The following is a 20,921-nucleotide window of genomic DNA, read 5'->3' on the forward strand; positions in this document are numbered from 1 at the left end:
ATGGATCCAAGGCTTCCAAAGCGCTTTGTGAGATGCGTCCCAACCTTGATGATGAATGTTGCAGTTGACGTAATCCCCATAGTTAGGAAAAATCTTACATATTCTGTCGTTTGCAAAAAGCTCCTAGCAATACATCCCAGTGGTGCTTACAAGAAGGTCTGAACATAAGTCCTGATTAAACAGTCTGCACTTTTTTGAACCCGCTCAAGAGGTTACGTACTTTTTTGCTCGAGAAAAATAAGGAAAGTTTGAAAAATTGCACATTGAAATTTCATGCAAATTTTGGTCGTTCCTGGTCTTCTTTATCCCAGTGTGATGGTTTAATATGATCTCGAGCTACTTAGCCATCAACTAACATCTACCTATTGAAGTCGAATGGCAATTAACCACATATTGCTGAGTACTCTCAAACGACAATCAGCCAGATTGGTTGGTAGGAAACTGCGCAATATCTTCCGCATCCGGTGTTTACAGCTCTAGTGTACCGGTAAGTATCGGCGAGGCTCTCGTAAAGGTAAAAAATCCTAATTCCCATCCTTGCTCCGAAAGCCTAATGTCGCTTTCGTCCTTGTAAATTGCATTGCCGGGCTGTGCTGGTGAGGCATGGCGATGGACGGTTCGAGTTGAGATGTTGTTAAGCTACTAACGATAAGCGTCGCTTTTTTTCTCTTCTGCCAGCGTTACCTAACTTGAAGCAGGACATTGTTCGGGCAAGCTTGTCGTCGTCGATGTTGATAATCCTTCCGGAGCCGGACGGGGGCGGGGGAATGCCAAGGTGGACGTGGCGTTTTTACGCTTGCACGGCTCATAACTGCTTTCAAACGTAAAACAGCTTTTATTATGTACCTCATAGTTTGTGATGTGCTTTCTCCCGGGTGGCATTCCAACGAGCACTCCGTGCTTTGTAGTCTCTTTATTGTTGGTGTCCCTTGAAGGCTCGCTCCACTGCATAAGGCGGTGGATGTTGTGCGAAATCTCGTTGAGCTGTACGGAGGTAAAAGTTTTTGTGGCAGTTTTAGGACGCGGTCAACGCAAAAACCGGCAAGGCTGCGCTTCTGTCGTTTCTTTCGCTTTTGCTGGGTATATGAGGCACTGCTCGGAGCAGCAGCAGCACTCTTCAAAGAACTAGCTCACAGCAGATCTTTTACATGTTGCACTTCATGGAATTTAAGAATTCAGGACAGGGAGTAGTTGCTTTTGTGAGAAAAAAAATGTAAGCCTTCCGAACAATGTCCGAAACATGTTTGTTGCTCGGTAACGCTTGACAGTAATGACCATTTTTTGCATGAACGTACCTTAACAGTAGTGGTTAAAAATTTAAATCTTGCTGGTAGTTATTCCATACAATCGAAAATTTATTTTCAAGTGTTTAAGATGGAAAAAAATATTGTAACGCATTTAAAATTGTAAAAATCTATAATTTTGAAATTTTGTCGTTGGCGAGATATTTCCGAAAACCTTTCAAATTCAAATCCTTGCTAGCCAATAAACGTATTTCAACTCGTGTCCCCAGGCGAAAAGTTTTCCTCGCCACTTTAATAGAATAAGATTTCTGGTTAGCGGTAGGTGCGAAGGTTTCCAGTTGTTGCCAAAGGACAAAAAAAACTGGAAAACACGAACAAAAAACCTCTTGTAATAGCCTGTAATGCGAACATTTTCATCTCAACCGTGGCAAGCAAGTCCATGGCTGTTGACCTTTTTTTTGCGCTAGTGGCTGACCCCGTCGTTTATGCAATGAATATTTAATGTACCCACTACTCTCCAACTGTGCACGAATTGTGCGTGGCGAATACAAATATTAAAATCGGAGCTTCCCACCATCACTGGTAGCCCTGTTGCGTGACATAGAAAAATAAATATGCGATTTCGAAGTGAGTTCAATGAATCTTAAATAGAAGGTAATAGTATTTCTGGATGACTTCTACAAGGTTTTGCGCAATATATGCAGATTTTCGACATGATGTTGTTTTTTTGTGTAGAATCTCTACATAGCATGTGTTTTGCACAATACATACAGGAATTCGGAGAGTAAAATAAGCTGGGAACAATAATAATGATAAAGATGGATTCGCTTAGTGACCCCTATAAATATTTAGTGTCTAATTTGATGGTATTTGAATAGACTATTATTGAGGTAGATTCTCAAGAGTTTAGTACTAAACGGTGCTTCTTTCTAAAAGTGTCGTAGCATTAAACGGAGAAAAATAAAATTCATTATTTCTTACTAAAACTAAAGTGTTATTAAACTCTAGTCGGTATCAGAAAAAGATAATAACTCACCGACCTAAAACTCAGAGTACAATGAAGGAACTGAAAATTAGCAGGCACGAACAACTGGTATGCCATAACTAATGCATCAATCTTTTGAAAATTTTGTGCAGAGAACATCGTAAAATTCATGAAACGGATACGGAAAAGATTCGAGAAATTTTATCACAATAGAAACCTTCAATTTTCGCTATTGTTTTTAGGTTAGGAATGAAAATACACGTTATTACCCTTTGATTTCCGACGGATGTATTTCTGAAAATTGAAATTTCAAGTTCGGAGCGAAAGTTTCGGACACCAGGTGTCTAACCAATCATCGTCGCAGTTTTCTTCCCTCGAAATAATCCCTGAATATTTCACCTAACACATGCAAATTGCCACAAAACCGAGGTCGCCGCAAACCCCATGAGTCATGCGCTAGCCGATCACACACTGTTGCATATATTTTCACTCTATTAACCGTAATTTTACGCAGAAACCTCCTGAAAAGAGACAAAAACGAAAAATGCGGTTTGTCCCGCCGCAACGCATCACATTCCGAACGCAATCTGTCGCGGCCAAGTCACTTTCCTGTCAGGTTCCTCAGTCAATCCACTCCCAGGAGGAGTTGCTTTTATGGTAAAATATTCCAAACCTCACGCCCGAACAAAAAATATACATCCAACTGCCGCCCCCATTACCGAATGATTTTAGCGAGAAAAAAAAACATTACGAATAACAGTGTTACCGAAAAAGCGGCGGAACAGTGTCGAAGGCTTACGTTGCAATCGGCAACACTGCCCCGTGCGTCCGGTGCCGCTGGGAGAATGAACTGTAGCACCGAAGATGATGATTTATGGAAATGTGTTCTATTTTCACATGGTCGGTGAAAAAATGTCATTTTATAACGATGCCGCCGCTGCGGAATCTCTGTACCGACAGCAGCAATGCTGGGTGACATCAGGCGGATAGTTTTCTGGGAAATATTAATTAGCGCTTCGGAAACAGAGATGTTAAAAATGCTATTCTTATGGAGGAGTCGGCGAAATTTGAGCCGATGTGTGCTTCGGGATTTGGTTCGGTGGAGCATATGTTGGACTGCTGTTGGATTTTAGGTCATCACTTAGGGGACGGGGAAACGGTTTGATTCGATGATTCATGGGTGACTTGCGCTGAAAGCAGTAGTTCACTGAAGGTTATAGGGAGATTTTGGAAGACCCTACAGCAGAGTTAATAAAATATGAATTTACAATCACTCCGAAAGCGTCAACTGTAGCAGCACCAACAGATTTTGAAATCTGATGATTCGAACGGTGGTGGTCCGGAAACAACACATCACCGAGCTTTGATGTTTTTTTTCTACTCCGGGTTTGAATCGAAGCTCTTTGTGCTCTGTGTTGCCATCGTGGATCGTTTGACGAGATGGCGATGAATAAATTATCTCTGATGGTCCTTTTAATTACTGATTCATATGGAATGGTCTTGATCCAATCCAAACAACTCTCCCACATATATACACAAACAGACACTGACACCGAACTCTCATCAAAGATTCAGTGATTTTCCACACCCTTTCCATCAATGATTGCGCTACAGGAAAAGAGTTGTCTTTTCATTCAGGTGTACGCCGACACTGAAGTGATGTGCTTATATTGAAACGTATTTTATTTTACAGGAAAATTCACGCCCACCACTGCAACTGTAGACACGAGTATGTAACTTTATGCGATTTTTATGTTGTTCCATTCAATGCCGGATGCGCGAAAAAAAAATCGTACAATGAAATTTTTTGCGAATGTTTTCATTAATCATTATAAAATGAAGTGGGAACATTTCATTTTTTTTTCGCGCATATTCCGATACCATTCGAAATGTTTATTATGTAGTATTATTGCATGAAACTGTGATTGTTGATATGGTTCGGTTATGATTTTGATCGAATAGCTAATTATGCCCTGAGCTAGTGTAACTGCGCACACGATTGTGCTGTCATCCGTGAACGAGAATGTGGCAACGACCGTCCTGGGTGTAATAAAATAACGATCCATCATTTTGATGTTTATGTTGCCATTGAAGCTCCTTGAAATGACATTAGAATTCCGGCAGCACGCAGAAGCGGCACTACTCGTATCGAATGTTTCTTAGTAGAACAACAGAAATTCGCGATCGGTTGAAATTGTTAAATCATAATATTTAAACAAAATAAATAATTATATCATTGGAAAGTGCTCTCGACTGTGACTAATGAATAATGTATTAGGGCCAGTGACTGATGAGCCGAAAATCCGTTATACATTATAAAAGAATTACGAAAAACTGACAGATTTGAATTTTGACGCATTTCCATTTTACTGGAAAAATTTCTTAGTTTCTTAATATTACTTGAAAACTAGACCAAAAACTGCAGAAAAAACAACACATTTAAATAATTTATATCTCAATTGTTCCTCGAGGGATTTCCGATCTTTGGGTACTCGGAAAGAATTTTTGTTTATTGTCAACTAAAACCTAATTAAAACAAGATGTCGGGGAATATTGCAAAAATATACATTTTTATATACACTCCTAAAATCCGAAATACACCCGGCGACCGTTACGCCACGTCTAGTTTGAAGGTTAACTAAGAAACTTCGCAAATAAAATAAAACCTTTTGCGTCAAAATTGATTAATTGGTCGTAAAGTTGTGGTCAAGTTAAAATCAACAAAAATTTGTCTGTCTCAATAATTTTTTTTACTATAAATAATCGAATCCTATGTATTATAGAATCAAAAGAAAATTTGTTTGTTTATTTTACATGGCGGTTTCGTTTGTTGCTAAATCGTCAACAGTTTGTTTTTTTTTTATATTTTTTCAAATTTTTTTTTTAGACATTTTAATTTTTATATTTTTTTTTCATTTATATTTTATTTTCAACATTTTGTTACATATTTCTTTAATAATAACTATTTAATGTCATTTATTTTAAAATTTTTCGTCTATGTTAAATCTTACGAGTCAATTAAAGAACGTCTTTTGAGACATTTGAGACATCTTCTCCTTTTGTATAAATCTTCAAAATGTACCAAGCGGATTACAACGCTTTGTCAGATAGCCCCTTCTGCATTCGCTTGAAGCGTTGCGTATTTTAAAATTTCATCAAATTCGATGCAATATTTTTAAAGCTATGTCTATTTAAAAACAAGTTTGACCTAAATTTCAAACGACAATAACAACTTGTAAACTTACTCAAATTCAATAAAAATTAGAAAATCAACTTCCCGAGTGAAACTCTTGAAGTTTTTAATACTTTAGACATCGCGATTTTTAGTGATCCGTTTCACGAATTCTGACCCATATTCAAAAGCAATTCGAAATATTCCAAACTTTTTTTTTATTTTTAAGTTTTTTAGTGTGTTAATTGTTGTTTATTTTGGGAAGGACAAACATATTTTTCCTACCATTTTTCTCTAAGACACTGTATCGATCAATCAAACCGTTCTGGGTCTAAGAATATTTTTATAATTCAAAGGCACTCGATTCAGTAACTTTGATTCATATTCGAGCACCAATAGTATAGTAAACTACTAGTTGAACCCACAAATGAAAATACAAGCACACAAATTGTTCCAAACAAGAAAAAAAAAACTGGCACCAATTTGTAAAATTACCTGGACATATGCAGCCAGATAAAACTTGCCATCAATACCGCGCAGGAAGATCATTATCCTAAGCTCGAAAATGCCCAAACAAATTTCCTACATACGTAAACTCGAAATTAAAAATTAGAAATTTTCCATCATGTATGCATTTTGATGTAAATTTAGGTGAAACTCATCCGAATTGGGTAATCTTTTAGCAATTTTTTTTTAGGAAATAAATGAATAAATTCTCCAACGAAGATCGCGACCGTGACTGTGTCTATCAATCAACACCGTGACTGCATCTGTAATCTCAACACGAAGCCTTAAAAGCATTCAAGAGCGGAAACGCATCAAAAGAGCCTAGACCTGACGGAATTGGTACCGTGTTTTTGAAGAATCTTTCTGAAGAACTAACAGTTCCTTTAGAACACAACATTTTCGAGCATTTCCAGTTTTTTTTTTGGTATTTATTTTCAAATCAATCAGACTTTCGTAACTATCGTGGATTTTCCATAAGCTTTTACATTTCAAAACTCTTTGAATAAAATGTAAATGACAAAATTTTGCAGCAAGTAAAAAGCCATATCAATAGTGAACTGCATGGTTTTTTTAAAGGTTGCTAAATAACCTCAAATCTTTCGGAATTTGTATCTTGTATTCTTAACGCAATCAAGGTTGTTGATACTCACTTAATAATACTCAAAAGCACTCACCATCTGTGAACGTATTCGTATAGACCATCGCACGGTGACGTCACGCATCTGAGTTTGACAGCTACTGGTAACTTTGTTTACCTTCGAGCGGTGCAGTTTTGTTCTCAATTATAGCAGCTCATTTCAATTGCGACCAAAATTCCCTTTAAATGTTGTGCGTGAGGTGCCAGTACACTAAGAACAATTATTAATTGAGCTGCTTTTCCACTACGCACACGATTGCTTCACCAGAAAAAAGCACAAAGTTCAGGACGTAAACAAAGCTACCACTATCTGTCATAAAAGTGAGGTTAAAGTGATTCGATGCGATGGTCTATAGTGCTCGCAAAGTATGAATTCCTGGGCGAACCGAACGACGCCACCGAGTGCAGGTATCGAATGGTGCATGAAAAAGATTTGTTCGGAAGAGCGATCGCACTGTCTTTCATTTCCGTATTGTTCTTCGTTCACCGCTCGCTAAGGCGGCGCTCAGTGTTAATCGGGTGATTGAAGATAAATGGAATAGGGTAAATTTAGTTATAGTTGACCTCTGTAGTGGACCACCAAAGATGGCTAGAACAAGATACCTGACTCTTGCAGAATTCATCGGACATGATTGTCGCTGCGCGTGAGCAAAAGTCGAACTAATTTATACACTGTTATTATGATGTATACTTAACGTCAAAATCAACTAGTCTAGTCTAGTCTAGTGTACACTAACACAGCCAGTACTTGAAAGGATCCTGGAAAATGATATCCACCATTTTTTTAAAAAATGATTTCATACATTTTTCTTGTCAACGGCCAGGCCTGCTGTGTAGCGTAATATAATATAATATAATCTAAGATCGGGGACAATCCGTACCAACCGATCCGTATGTAAGAAGTAATATACCTAATTTGTTGGGAGTGATAAAGCTAAGAAAGTACACTCCTTTGTTGACCAATCCGCTGGGATGGAACATAGGTATTTCCTCCTTATGTTCGGGTTTCAAAACCAAGGATATAGCGCCTTTACTCGCTTCGACTGTTACGGTTGGAACCTGAGTACTAACTCTAGTCTTAGCATTTTAAGCTTATGGTTATAGCACCATTACTCGCTCTCTTGAAGGAATATTGATTAGTAAATAAGATTTAAGATAATGTTTCTTGTTAGCTTAGCTTAGCTTAGCTTAGCTTAGGTAGACCACCAGAAGTTGCACTCCATGATTGGTCGAACCAAGAGAATTGCAAAATGAACCAGATTTATGGTGCTTGGGCTAGTTATTCTCATCGTGCAATTTTCACTGGTTCACAATACTTTTACCACTGAGCAATAACGACGCCGGCCACGACCAAAAGGCGGCACTACTTAGGAAGGAAAGGGATGGTGATAATCGTCTTGTTCAGAGACTGCGGGCACCACTGCATCTCTACGAGTATCACAGGATAGGAATTGTTTTAATAAGGTACTAGCTCTGGTAACTTTATGATAACTGATGCATATTAGGCGAAATACAAATTTGAAAATTCAGAAGCCTATTGCGCGATCAAAACCGTTATTTGTTTTAGTGGTGCTTATTACGGGAGTCACTTCAGAGTGAAGTGAACAAAATCCTATTACGGGACTCACGTAAGTGAGAAAAACGTCGCGAAGTGACATCTGCCGTGGAATCTGGGTTATTATGAGTGCCATATCAGTGAAGTGAGAACGGAAAAAGCGACGTATCGCGTGGAATTATTTCACGACCATTTTGAACGGTGTAATGACTCCACGAAGCTGCCATAAGTCTTAAAGTTGATTGATTTGTGTTCTAATGGTAAATATTGGATTTATTTTTCAGTAACGAAGCGAATCAGAGTTTGATCCGTGCCTTAAAGCGGTCAATTTTTCATTTTTTTGCCCGATGAAAAAAATGCAAACTAGTTCAGGAAATTTTCGATACCGAAAAAAACATTTTTTTTTATGCCGAATGTCTTAGAAATGCAGAACACGTCAAGATCTGGTGTTATCTGAAAAAACGGGAAAAAACGACTTTCTGGGACTTCGACATTTTTGAGCTGGGAAACAATCTCATTTCACTTGTCCTATTCTCAATTTCACTTCACTGTCAATCTCACTCCACGGAGGTGATTTTTGTCACCTCACTTGAGGTGGAATCGGGAATAGGTCTAAAAAAGTGAAGTGAGCGTGAGAGTGAAATATATTTCACCGTGAAGTGACTCCCGTAATAAGCACCAGTAAGATGGGGTGAGACAAATTCAGGATTTGCCATGGGGAACGAGAACGTATGCTGAATCTGAATCCGTTGTTTGAATATATGTACTAGCAAACCGATGAATTTTTGTCGAGTTAGTTTGATTTGTTTGATACAGATCTGCAGACATCCACCTGCTGTACTGCATTAATATTAAACATAATTACAGAGAAACACTAAGCTAGAAAAAGAACGCTCTCACCATCTACAATTCGATCCAGTCCTATTCAGCAATCCTTATTTTGTGTCCCCAATCGATCACACTCATCTGTATCACTCAGCTTGGTTGAATTGAAGAGGAAAATTTATAGGACAGTCGCTGGCTCCTGTTGCGAAAACTTCTCCTTATGGCGGTTTCGATTACTTCCCAAGTTTCGAGAGGCACTCCAATCCGCCTGATCTTCATGCACTTTGACTAATACTGCAACCTGCGTGTTGTGGCTGTTTTTTTCAATTACGGAAGGCAACGGTGGCTTTTGGTGAAAACCAACTTTATATAACACTGTTTTAACCAAAAACAACAACTTGAAAATAATTAGCGAGAAAATTGTGACGCATTAGAAAAAATTGCGCCCGTTCGCGTTTGTGGTTTACTTCGATCGCAGACCAAGGTTCTCGTATACTTAACGTCAAAATCAACTGATGACAAAGCCAAGACATGACTGCTGAAAGGTGAAACAATTTTTTCAGTATCCATGTGGACGACTGTACGGTGCTGCCATCCGAAAAATGATAATAATGTGTACGAATGTTTAGTTCTCAAACATGAAGCTTTTCGGAAGAATCAAGAATTATCGGCGCATCATTTAAAATTAAGCGTACCATCAGAAATTACTGATAACCGATATGAGCATGCTCTACAGCCGAGTTTTTCACTCTTGCCGGGGTTAATAAAGCAAAAATCGGGTGCTCCGGTGAACCTGACTATATGCACAATGGATCTGAAACCTGGCTTGCGACATATCAAACATTAACTTTTGGTAGAATGGGACCTGAAAATAAATATAACTCCTCAATATAAACCCCCACTCTGACAGTCAATTTCACACTTTTCTTTTCGTACTTTGAAGTGCAAAAAATATGGCAATAGCATTAAGGCAAAATGACAATACCATTAATCTGCATGTTATCTTAAGCGTCGAGCTGACCAAACTGCTACACCTTTTTCATATACAATCTTGAACAGCTCAACGATCGATGAAGGACTATGCACGATAAATCGGTTTTGCTCATAGTGACAATTTTATGAGAATTTAAGTCATCAGATGGCAGCACTTACCGTCGGAAATTGGTCGTGTTCAAAATGTATGTAAAATATGGAAGTTAGGTATCTTGTTCAGGTTATATTCGGAACCACCCACCAGATTTATTTAATTTATGCGAAAACTGGAGGACCTTTCATAAAACTTTCATCGGGAAGCATCTTATCCAGCCAATCTGCATCACAAACATTTATAAGTTCCGATTTAGGTTGAGAGAAATTGAGTTATTTTAAGGAGTGGTCCACTCTAGAAAAGGGGTCCACTATAGGTTAATTTTCCCTGCTCGATGAACGTTCGCGGTGAGCAATTAGGGTAAATTGACCTATAGTGGACCCCTTTCCTATAGTGGACCACTCGTCAGATTAACTCAATTTCTCTTAACGTAAATCGGGATTTTCGAATAAATCTCGTGATTCTAATGCCGATTAGCTGTATAAGATGTTTTCCGAAAGAAGTTCTCTGAAAATCCCTTGAAATATCGCATAAATTGAGTTAATCTGGCAGGTGGTCTATTAAAGGAAAGGGATCCACTATATGTTAATTTACTCTAGTTGAACGATTGCTGTGAGTGAAGCTAGGGTGAATTAACCTTTAGTGGACCCCTTTCCTCTATTAACCTACAGTGGACCACCTGTCGGATTAATTTTATTTCTTTCAGATCGGCTAAATAACTTGTTTTCCGATGGAAGTTTTCTAAAAATACCAAAAATTTTCACATCAATCGAATTAATTTGGCGAGTGGTCCACTATAGTCGTCGTCATAAGAAAAAAGAAAAAAATGATGCGATGAAAGAAATCAGAGTTGAGGGTGGGACCAAATTGTGATGTCGTGAATGTATGTATTAAACAACCTCCAACGTACAGTAAAGTCGCTTTTTACGCTGGGAATCGAAAAAGACTCAATAGCAGTATTCTCCTGCGAAATGGGATCAGTGAGTAGAACATCTAAGAAATGAATTACCTCCAAACTGTAGCAGAATTGAAACAGTTTCAGAACTGGAATCTAGGATAATTCAGCTTAATGAGCAGGTAATTAATGCATACAATAATGGTTGTCCCACCAAGTAGTCGTCAGCAAGTAGGAATATGCCATGGTGGAACAAAAAGCTTGGAAGTCTTCGAAAAAATAGTTGGAAACTTTTCAATCAAGCAAAACGTACTTCAGAATGGGCTCAATATAGAAAAGCCCTTACCGAATTTAACAATGAAATCAGGAATTCATAAATGAGGTCTTGGGTTCAAATGTGTGAATATATAGAAAGGACTCCAGTTGTTTCCAGATTGCAAAAAAATCTTGCCAAAGGTCATACCGTTGAACATGGCAATCTAAAGCGTCACGACGGTATCTATACTAGTGGTCCTCGTGATACTTTAAATCTTATGATGGAAACGCATTTTACAGGTTCTATTCAAAAAAAACGAATTCAACCATTACTGATTTAGGTGAAATGTGTTCTATGAAGACTCGCTCTGGGTCTACTAGAACGGAAAATACTATTTCAGATGTGGCGGATAAAGTCTTAACCAAGGTGAACAGTGTTATGAGATCCTTTGAGTCCTTCAAATCTGCAAGTGTAGATCGAATATTTCCAGCATTGCTTCAAAAAGTGACGCAATACTAATTTCTTCTCTCAGTGAGATTTTTAAGGTCAGGTTAAGTTTGAATCATATTCTATCAAAATGCAGAGTAGTAAAAGTTATCTTTATACCTAAAAGTGGGAAGCGTGATAGGACGCATCCTAAATCAATCAGACCGATTATTTATTCTTCGGTTTTGTTAAAGACAATGGCAGAAAGTGCTAAATGATTTCATTCGTTCATCTCACATGCGAACAAAACCGCTTTCAAAGTTCCAGTTTGCCTATCAAGCTGTAAAATCCACTATCACATCGCTTCTTCATACGCTGGTTATGAAAATTGAAAAGTTACTTTTAGCTAATGAAATTGCTCTGTGCTTATTTAAATCACGTTCTCCGTTTTAGGTTATGAGTAATCTGTTCTAAGTATCTGGTCTCAACTAATGGATTTTGGAGAACAAGAAATTAACGTGTTGTCTCTTCAACCAACTGATAACGAATGAACGGATTTTCTCTTTATTCGGATTGAATATTATATTAGGTTTCTAAGGAAACGTTGCTTTCGTAACTATTGATGTTGGTTCAGCGTTACACTCAACATGATCATATATAAGTTTTCAGAAAAGTTCACAATTTTTTGTGTAAATGCTCAAAATTTAAGGTGAAACCTCATTGATTCCAAAAATGGCCGACTTCGAGTCACCAGTTTGAATTTTCGAAAGCACAAGACTCGGAAATAGTTAATGCGTTCCCTGTGAAAATGCTATTTTATGTGTGCTGTGATGAAGTTCTGGCTATTTAAAAATTGGCAAAATTTTGCCTGTCTCAATCATTTTGTCTATCCCCTGTATGTACCATTCCAATAATTCAAAATGGACCGATCATGATACATAGCTTTAAATTATTATAAGACTTTTCTACGGTCTAAATAATTTTTTTCACGATTTCTATTTTTTCGGTAAGATAATTTTTTATCTCGAACAAACTGTTCTGGTTCTAAAATTTTTGTAGTTATCAGTACCTTTTTTAAAACAAACCCTTTCAACAAGCAGTGAAAAAAATAAACACATGCTTCTTGAAATTGTTCTGCTGTATCTATTAACAAACTCATTAAATTTTTGATTTATCGTCAATTTATAAAATATTTTGTTTATATTTCGATTGAGAATGTAAAAATCCTGTGTTCCTTTATTCTTTCACTGTTGAAAAACGCAAAATGACTCGATTAGAAAGGCGACTCGAAAATGTAACAGAAGCTGTTAATTTGTTATAAAAAAGCTGTTTCAGGCTGTGTTTTCAGTTCGTTTCCGTGAGGTGTAAGAATAACAGAAATTAGGGTGAATTAACCTATAGTAAACCCCTTTCCTATCGTATACCACCCACCAGAATAACTCAATTTTTGTGAAAACACGATAGATTTTCAGAAAACTTTCTTCGGGAATCATTTTTGATAGCCAATCAGCATAACAAACACTTATGAACTTCGATTTATATTAAGAGAAATCGAGTTAATCTGACGCGTGGTCCAGAATAGGTTAATAAGAAAAATGGGGTCTATTATTGGTCAATTTACCCTATAAAAACATATTTCTACTAGCATTAAATCTATATCAAACTTTGATACATTAGTATCAACTTTCTAACAAAATGAGATAGCATTTAGAACAGCATAAAAACAATCGTAGATGAACTATATGTTTGGCTTGTTTTAGAACAACTTCATTCCAGGTTTCGTTATCATATCTTATTCCGATTAATTTTGGTTTTCGAAAGTATACGAGTAAATACAAAATAAAATTATGCTCTCTCGGTTGGGAAGGAATGAGAAACGTTTCGTACCAGACTCGTTTTTTACGAGAATCTGTTTTTTTTAAGTCAAGTATACTTCAACCTTCACAATCCCTCTACCACGCACCGATTCATTGATTTTTCTTTTTGTTCTGGTTGTTTCGTAGATCCACTACGAAAGGAAAAAATAGCAAAAAAACTAAAATCGTAGAAAAAATGTCTTCGCGTTTAGCGAGAACGAAGCCCGAAGCCGGGTAGCAAAAGAAATTAATGGCTGTGATTGTTTTGGCTTTATTGCTGGCCATCAACCGAACCAAGTTGCCAGAACTTTGAATCCCATTTTCGATGTTTGCTCCTACGATTCATGCATGTAGAAGAAATTGGTTTGGTTGATCATTTGCCAGCAGGGAGCCACTATGTTTTTTTTCTCAATCCTTCTGAAATACTTGCCAAAAGAAAATGGAAACTCTTATTCGTATCCTGCACTAAAAGCGAAATGTTTTCATGGCCTTAGATTTGTTTTCTTTCGGTGTAAAAAAAAAACATCGTCAGGGAATAGGAATTTGTTACTTGTACGATAGGCTCAGCTAGTGAATGGTACTCCGTACCATGTCGGTCGATAATAATCCAATGGTGGACGAAGATTTACTGTTTCGATTGATTACTTTCGTTTCATTTTGCATGATGTAGTTGTAGATAGTCGATTTATGTTTGCTACAGATTAGTAATAATCCAATTTTTTCCTGCACCCCACCGTACAGTTCCTGCCCGCGTAGTTTGGGCCGCCGTCGACCATGACGCCGAGCTACCGTGCGATATCACCGCTCCAGGGCCACAAGATGGCGTGAAACTGGTGCTTTGGTTCAAAGATTCCACGGGTATACCGCTGTACTCGCTGGACTCCCGGTCTGGTGTGCCAATTTCTGCCGCCCAACATTCAACGATTGCCAGCGATCTCGGCCAGCGGTTGTTCTTTTCGGTGGGAAGTACGCCGAAAGAGGCGCGGCTGCAGATCCGAAACATTAAAACTTTCGATGGTGGAGTGTATCGCTGCCGGGTGGATTATTTCAATTCACCAACCCGAAATTATCGAGTTAATTTAACGCTAGTTGGTAAGTTTTTTTTTCGGTAGAAACAGGTTGGATTTGGTGCGAGTTTTCAACATTTGTTCTTCTGAATTACAGTACCACCGGAGGACCCTCGGATTTTTGACGCCCAGGGAAAAGAAATTTCGACAGTTGCGGGACCTTTTCGAGAAGGGCACGAGTTGTTTCTGTCCTGTCAGGTGTCTGGAGGTGAGTGTCTATGTTATGCAGAATAAATGCACTAAAATGGATGATGATTTCAACCTTTCAGTTTGGACTGTTTTTTATCCAATTGGTTAATCATTTGGAGGAAATTGTTGGATTGTTTTCAGCGTTGTTTTCAGCTCTGATTGGTCGAAATAAGCGTTCAAAACAAAGCTCTACATTTTTAAATGTACAGTAGTCAACATCATAAAAACCACGGTTCTCCGCATTTTGGTCGAAGCCTAACTGATTTTCAAATCGATTGCTGTAAAAAGGAGGAAATCCGTTGCGAACTAACTGAGTTACAAGATATTGAAATGGGTCAATTTTCGTGACGCTCTCGTTGTTCAGATTTTCATATAGCACTTTCTCGCAAAATATTACTGTAAGACGTAGTTCTACATCAAACTTGTGTTTTTTAATATAAATAATGTTTCTAGCATCTAAACGGTTTGTTCAATCGGTGTAGTTACTTCGGCAAAGTTGTAGAGAATAATTTTGTTCTTCCAAAATACAAGGGGAACTGTTCCATTATTCATCTCAGCCCATATATTCATCTTACACAACATGAAAACAAAATTTAAAACAGGAAAAAACGTATATTTTGTAGCTAAACCAATCTACCAATCCATGGAATAGATTCTTCTTTGTGCACTTTAGATTTTTCTCAAAGTAGAGTCCTCGAAAACTCGCTTAAAAGCACAGAATTTGATATAATAGTCGGGCATCTGCACTCGAAATCTCATTCTTTTCCAATCACCTACCTCAGAAAACAAAATCCGCGCATTGCTCTATACGGCTACAACGGGACTCGTCCAGCAGCTAACCAAAGTTTTTATCATCATTAGCAGACTACTTTTTTATTTTAACCAATAGACAGAATCACTCACTACACTCAGAAATGTTCACCTCAAATTTCCAAAAACAAACTTTAATTAGTAGAAATATATGTGATGAATTTTTACAAATTCTAAATTTAAACTGTATGTATTTTCATCTGTTTTCGTTGCGTTAAAGATAATCAAATGTTGCCAAATCAGCTTCTGTTAATACGAAAAAATCACACTGAAAATGTTGAATTATTCCGACATAATTGACATAAATCGACAGCACTGCAGTAGGTTACCAATTTTGCACGTACCTTAGTAGGTTACTTAGGTATCCACTGTAGTTGTTTACGTGCAAAACGACGGTTTGCGGCTACGTTCATTCTGAAAATGTAATTCATTCATGGTTATCAGTGCGATGAATATGGGGGCGTCGTGAGATGAATAATTGAGCAGTGATTTTTGAGTTTTGAATGTTGTGTTTGTTTTACGAAATTCGGATAAATCTAGCTAAATTTACTAAATTTCCAATGCTGGACGATTCCATAAGAACATGTAAGCCTATTTTGTATATTTGTTCAATGATTTCGTGAAAATTTGGTGTTTAATTCGTGCATTCTTCGTGAATATCGGCTTAATGAGATGAACAATGGAACAAATACCCTATACACTGTAAAAAAAGTTTGAATACAATTTTTTTTTTGACGATTTTCAATTTGCTCCAATTTTAGTAAATCACTATTAGTAAACTTAAAATGCGTAGTTTCCGTAGAAAAAAAATATTTTTATTTAATTTTTAATTATATTTTCATTGCTACCAATTCATTGAGACCTTGTGCCGGATGAATTTAAAAAATAAATAAATAGTAATACTGCAAAAAAAGGCAATTTTCATATATTATTTTCTGAAACATTTTCTCTATTTAGTCGGTAGCGAATAAAAAAAAAAATTTAACCGACAATTATTTTCAAAAGTTAAAATAAAGTCTAGTAGCAACGATTTATACACATTATCTGCTATATCAAATGGAGCACACAGAAGTAACATAAGACAATCAATATGTTCACCGGCTGAAAACTTATAATATTGGAGAAAATTACATCCACTTTTGTTAGGGACGCAGACAAACTATAATACTAATAAACCCCCAGGGAAGAGTTAAAAATGCTATCAAAATAGACATGAAAACACCATTCATGTGCTGTACCAAGTCGCCCAGCTTCAGGAAAATCCAGAGCATGCTCCATTTCCCTACTAAAGACATACGTTAGTAGAGGTACATCATCATGCTTATGCACACCAAGCAAGAATTCAACGACTTCCAACAAAGGGTTATTGTCTGGCAAGGTGGAGAGTGGCAGCCGGGGTGGCATGTGATATTGCGATAAGAGCTGAGATGTTTTTACTAGATATTGTCTCTGTCATAAACTTGTCAACTCTTTTTATGATACTTATCGGTATGGTGAAAGGATTCAAAGAACGGAGAAGCCGTCGTCGGTGTCTTTGGAGGACAGCATCTAAGTTTTACAATGCCAGTGATGAACAGTGGGGCAGCGCGCGGAAAGGTAGCACCCTGGTCATCGTATTACCATGAACGGGGATCAAGTGTCTTGTATATATGTACAGCCTATTGACCTTGTATTTTTTACCTTGCTTGGTACATCTATGTTATATTTTTCAAAAGCAAGATGAACGATACCGATGATTTGGTATAAATCCGGCTTGTTCGTGAGCTACGAATCTAAAAAGACGATAAACATGATTCTTGAAAACGTATTCTTACATTCAGTTCTTCCATAATTAAATCGACTACCTTTTCAAACGATACTAGTATAACCAAAACCCCCACTAACTACTCCCACTGTCCCTCGTCATGACACGCCGTATATTCGAACTATTAAGCCTCGCTGTGAAAAGTACGAATGAAAAAGTAAACATTGAATCCAGCTCGAGCGTGCCAACACTGATTGGAATTGGTTGAGCGCATAAAATGCAAACAAACAGCGCAGCAACATACACCAGAGAGTGTCCTTCTCACATCTAAGGCAACAAGCGGTGGCAGTGTCTTATATGGTACTTACTTTACGACCTCAGACAATGCCTTTGGGCTTAAACACTTTGTCGCTCGCATGCCTGAAAATTGTCCGCCCTCGGTAACGGTGTCGATAATTGATGCTACACCATCCCCCTCCTAGTGCACAAACACATCAATAAGAAATTTAAATACAAACAGTTTACTCCGATCGCTTCTGTCCCTTTTTCTAGCGCACAAACGTTGCATCATTTTGTACGAGCGGATCTCCATCATCGCTAGCTTTACCGACATAAAACTTTGATTGGGTTGGATGGATCCAGGATAATGCAGCGGTACGCGGTGGAGTTGTTTTTGCGGCAGCTGTCTCCTGGGAATGAAGGAAAAACGTTCATGTTCGAGAGCGAGAAAATAGGGATTATCTGAAACCATAGTTTCACCGAAGAAGAGTTTCGCCGTTGTCGTGGCACTGTGAAAAGTGGACCATAAAACCGGAGCTTTGCATACAGGCAGTGCTTGTGCGGGATGACGGAGTAGCAGCTTTTCGATTTATTTTATGTTGTTTTTTTTTTTCTGTTGACACAGTGTACGAATACTGGTAGTACTTCGGATTGCGGGTAGTTGGAGCAGCAGTGTTGTGGCGGCCGAAGAAGGGACGAACCAAACAGGGGCAATCCAGTATGGTTTAGTCGGTTGGAAGAACATTGGGAAACAGTTTGATTGATTCGATCGTCTCCACCTGCCTGAGATTCGATAAGAGAAAGTACAGCTGAATGACAATGGGAGCGAAAGTTAGTCAGAGACTCTAGACTTCGTCTCGATAAACACTTTTGCATTTATTCATATTTAATTTAGGATACTTAAATCTTAATATGTTAGTTTAAAAGGGCTGAAGCCATTGCGAACAATGGAACAACCAATGGTTGGGATTTGAGACACGGCCTTTTCCGATTGCAAATGGCAAATAGAGGTTGCGAATAGATATCTCGCTCATCTTCAAAAAAAGTTTACCAGGGTTTGAACTATGAAAACAATAATATTCAACGACGCTTACAGCAGCGATCGAATGAACAAAATGTTTGGGAATTTTTTTTTTACGGTGAACTGCGTCGGAAATGGAACCGCAACGGATGTTAAATCAGATTTTGAACGGAATAACTGTTTAACCACATGATGGATTGCAATCGTTCATATATTGTAAACAGATAAAATATATAGCAACAAATGCAATATTTTCGGAATGACTATAATGTCAAAGTAGCAATCGCTTTCAGCATTCCAGCACCCAGTTTGAATATTGCAGCACCCCGAAAAGTTCAGCATCACCCGAAATGGGCAGAATGAAGGTATCTTCAGCGGTTGTCCAAATCGTTGTTTTGTTCATTTTTTTTTGGAACAAACTCGAATTCACTGCAGCACTGGTGTTAACTTTGTTTTATACCAGATCTACATTGAAAAAATTTGAAACTGGTATACGTTTTGGTCTATTTTCGTCACTTTTTGGAACAAGAAATAGATCGTTCTGAAAACCCTTTGTACGTTACCAATAGGTGGGTAAAATGTCATATTTTAATTGAATACCTCATTTTTAGCTATTTCTATACAAGCGTTTTGCGAGTTTTGGGGAATAACAAAACAAAGATTTTTTATGACAGTTCACAATTCATTTTTGTGGCTTTTCTGAAGAAGAAAATAAACAGGTTTGTCGTTTCTGGCTTCAAGGACACCGACCATCAAAAGGGGGAATTCTGAAAGACTATAACCGTAGATTCAACTACTTGGTTTGCAACAGGATGCCAAATATGTTGGCTATTTGTTAATCGCCTCAAATGTAGTGGGACTAGAGGAGACGTTAAGAGGTCAGAACAATGTTCCTCGAAGACACTGAACTGAAAATGTTCAGAACGCAGGGGGCATGGGTTTCAACATCCTCAAAACCGAACCCAAGTTTGAAGAACTGCAAGATTGTGAAAGATTAATGAGATGAAAACGGAAGATGAACATCTACGCGATCAAATATTTTTCGCTATCATCCGAAGCCCTACTTGTAGCAGTAATTTTTCGATCATACCAATCCATCCTGAGAAATGTCACTGACGCTCGGGTCAAACCGTCAAATCCATAAAGTCTTGTGGATATAAAGTATCTTGCCAAAGTAATCGTTTAATAGGCTAAAAATTATCGAATTTCCGTTTGTTAAATATTGAGTGCTTTTTATTATAACAAGTCTCATCAGCTGATAGCATGGGGTATTGAATTGTTGACAGTGTGACAGATGTCACAGCGGTTCAAACACCAAGATATGTAACACCGGTGCGGGCAACGAAAAGTTGGTCTATATTAGCTGGTTCTTTTCAGGTTTCGCTGATGCAAATCTAGTATAAAGTTGTTTTAAAAATAGACCACCGCTGAAGATGCCCTAATGTTACTCTTTTTCTTGATATCGACAACTTCGAGAGTTGCGACCTTTAACGAAGTTGTTCAGGTTATCAATAGTTTTCAGTTGGTGCAAATTTTGATTCCAATTTAGGCCGCAACGAGACGCTAGTGTGTTAAGAGTAATACGAACTTAATTTATTTCGGGAATCCAACCACTTACAAAGATGATTTCAGCTAAGTTATCCAGAATGACAAGGGCTTCTAGTTGGTAGGAAGCAAGAATCACATAATTTATGCTTGAATTGCGAGAAATAACATGCACACTAGCGCCACATATCGGTAGAATTCTACGATGGCATATTCAGCATCCAGAAGCCCTTAATCTTCTGAACAACTTTGCTAACGACAACAACTTTCTTGAAACTAGGAACTGTGAAATAAGTTAAAGTCAAAATGCGAAGCGTTGTGTTCACACTAGCGCTACACAGTGGCAGAACCCTGCACTTAACTGTCCATAAACCAGAATCTCTATACCTTTCGAACGAGTTTTCCAAGGTATTGAAGTCAAGAATGGTCGATTTCGAGCAACCAAATCGAACTTACAGAAGCACAAGATTCGGAAACAGATAATGCGTTCCCTACGAAAACGCTATTTTATATTTGCTTCACGACATAAATCATAAAATCGCGTTTTCACAGGTGACTCAATAATTGCTACCGTGTCCTGGGCCTTTGAAAATACGAAGTGTTGGATCGAAGTCGGCCATTTGTGACTTCAATACTGTTTGGCCTTAAGATCAAAATACAAAGAATTAGGTGCATACTAGTGCCACGTAGCGGTGAAATTTCAAACTGCACTCCATCTTCCATCCATAAGCCCTTGACTTTCTGAACATGTTTGCTGAACACCGCAACTTTCCAGGAATTCGGAATCGCGAGATAAGTAAGATCGAAATAGGAAGAATAAC

General features: G+C 37.8%; 1 protein-coding gene across 13 annotated transcripts in view; it reads left to right on the forward strand.

Moving 5' to 3' along the window:
* The window catches only part of LOC129731818 (contactin-3), a 485,474-nt gene that overhangs the window by 297,234 nt on the left and 167,319 nt on the right, over positions 1 to 20,921 (forward strand). For 12 of the 13 annotated variants that reach the window (XM_055692254.1, XM_055692900.1, XM_055692422.1 and 9 more), the window contains 3 exons: positions 3,923 to 3,958; positions 14,187 to 14,537; positions 14,610 to 14,720. In XM_055692254.1, coding sequence (XP_055548229.1) covers positions 3,923 to 3,958; positions 14,187 to 14,537; positions 14,610 to 14,720 — 498 coding nt within the window. The remainder of the gene's footprint in view (positions 1 to 3,922; positions 3,959 to 14,186; positions 14,538 to 14,609; positions 14,721 to 20,921) is intronic. The other variant, XM_055693152.1, reaches the window with a different exon arrangement.

This window comes from Wyeomyia smithii, chromosome 1 (assembly GCF_029784165.1).
Source record: "Wyeomyia smithii strain HCP4-BCI-WySm-NY-G18 chromosome 1, ASM2978416v1, whole genome shotgun sequence".
Classification (NCBI taxonomy): Eukaryota; Metazoa; Arthropoda; class Insecta; order Diptera; family Culicidae; genus Wyeomyia; species Wyeomyia smithii.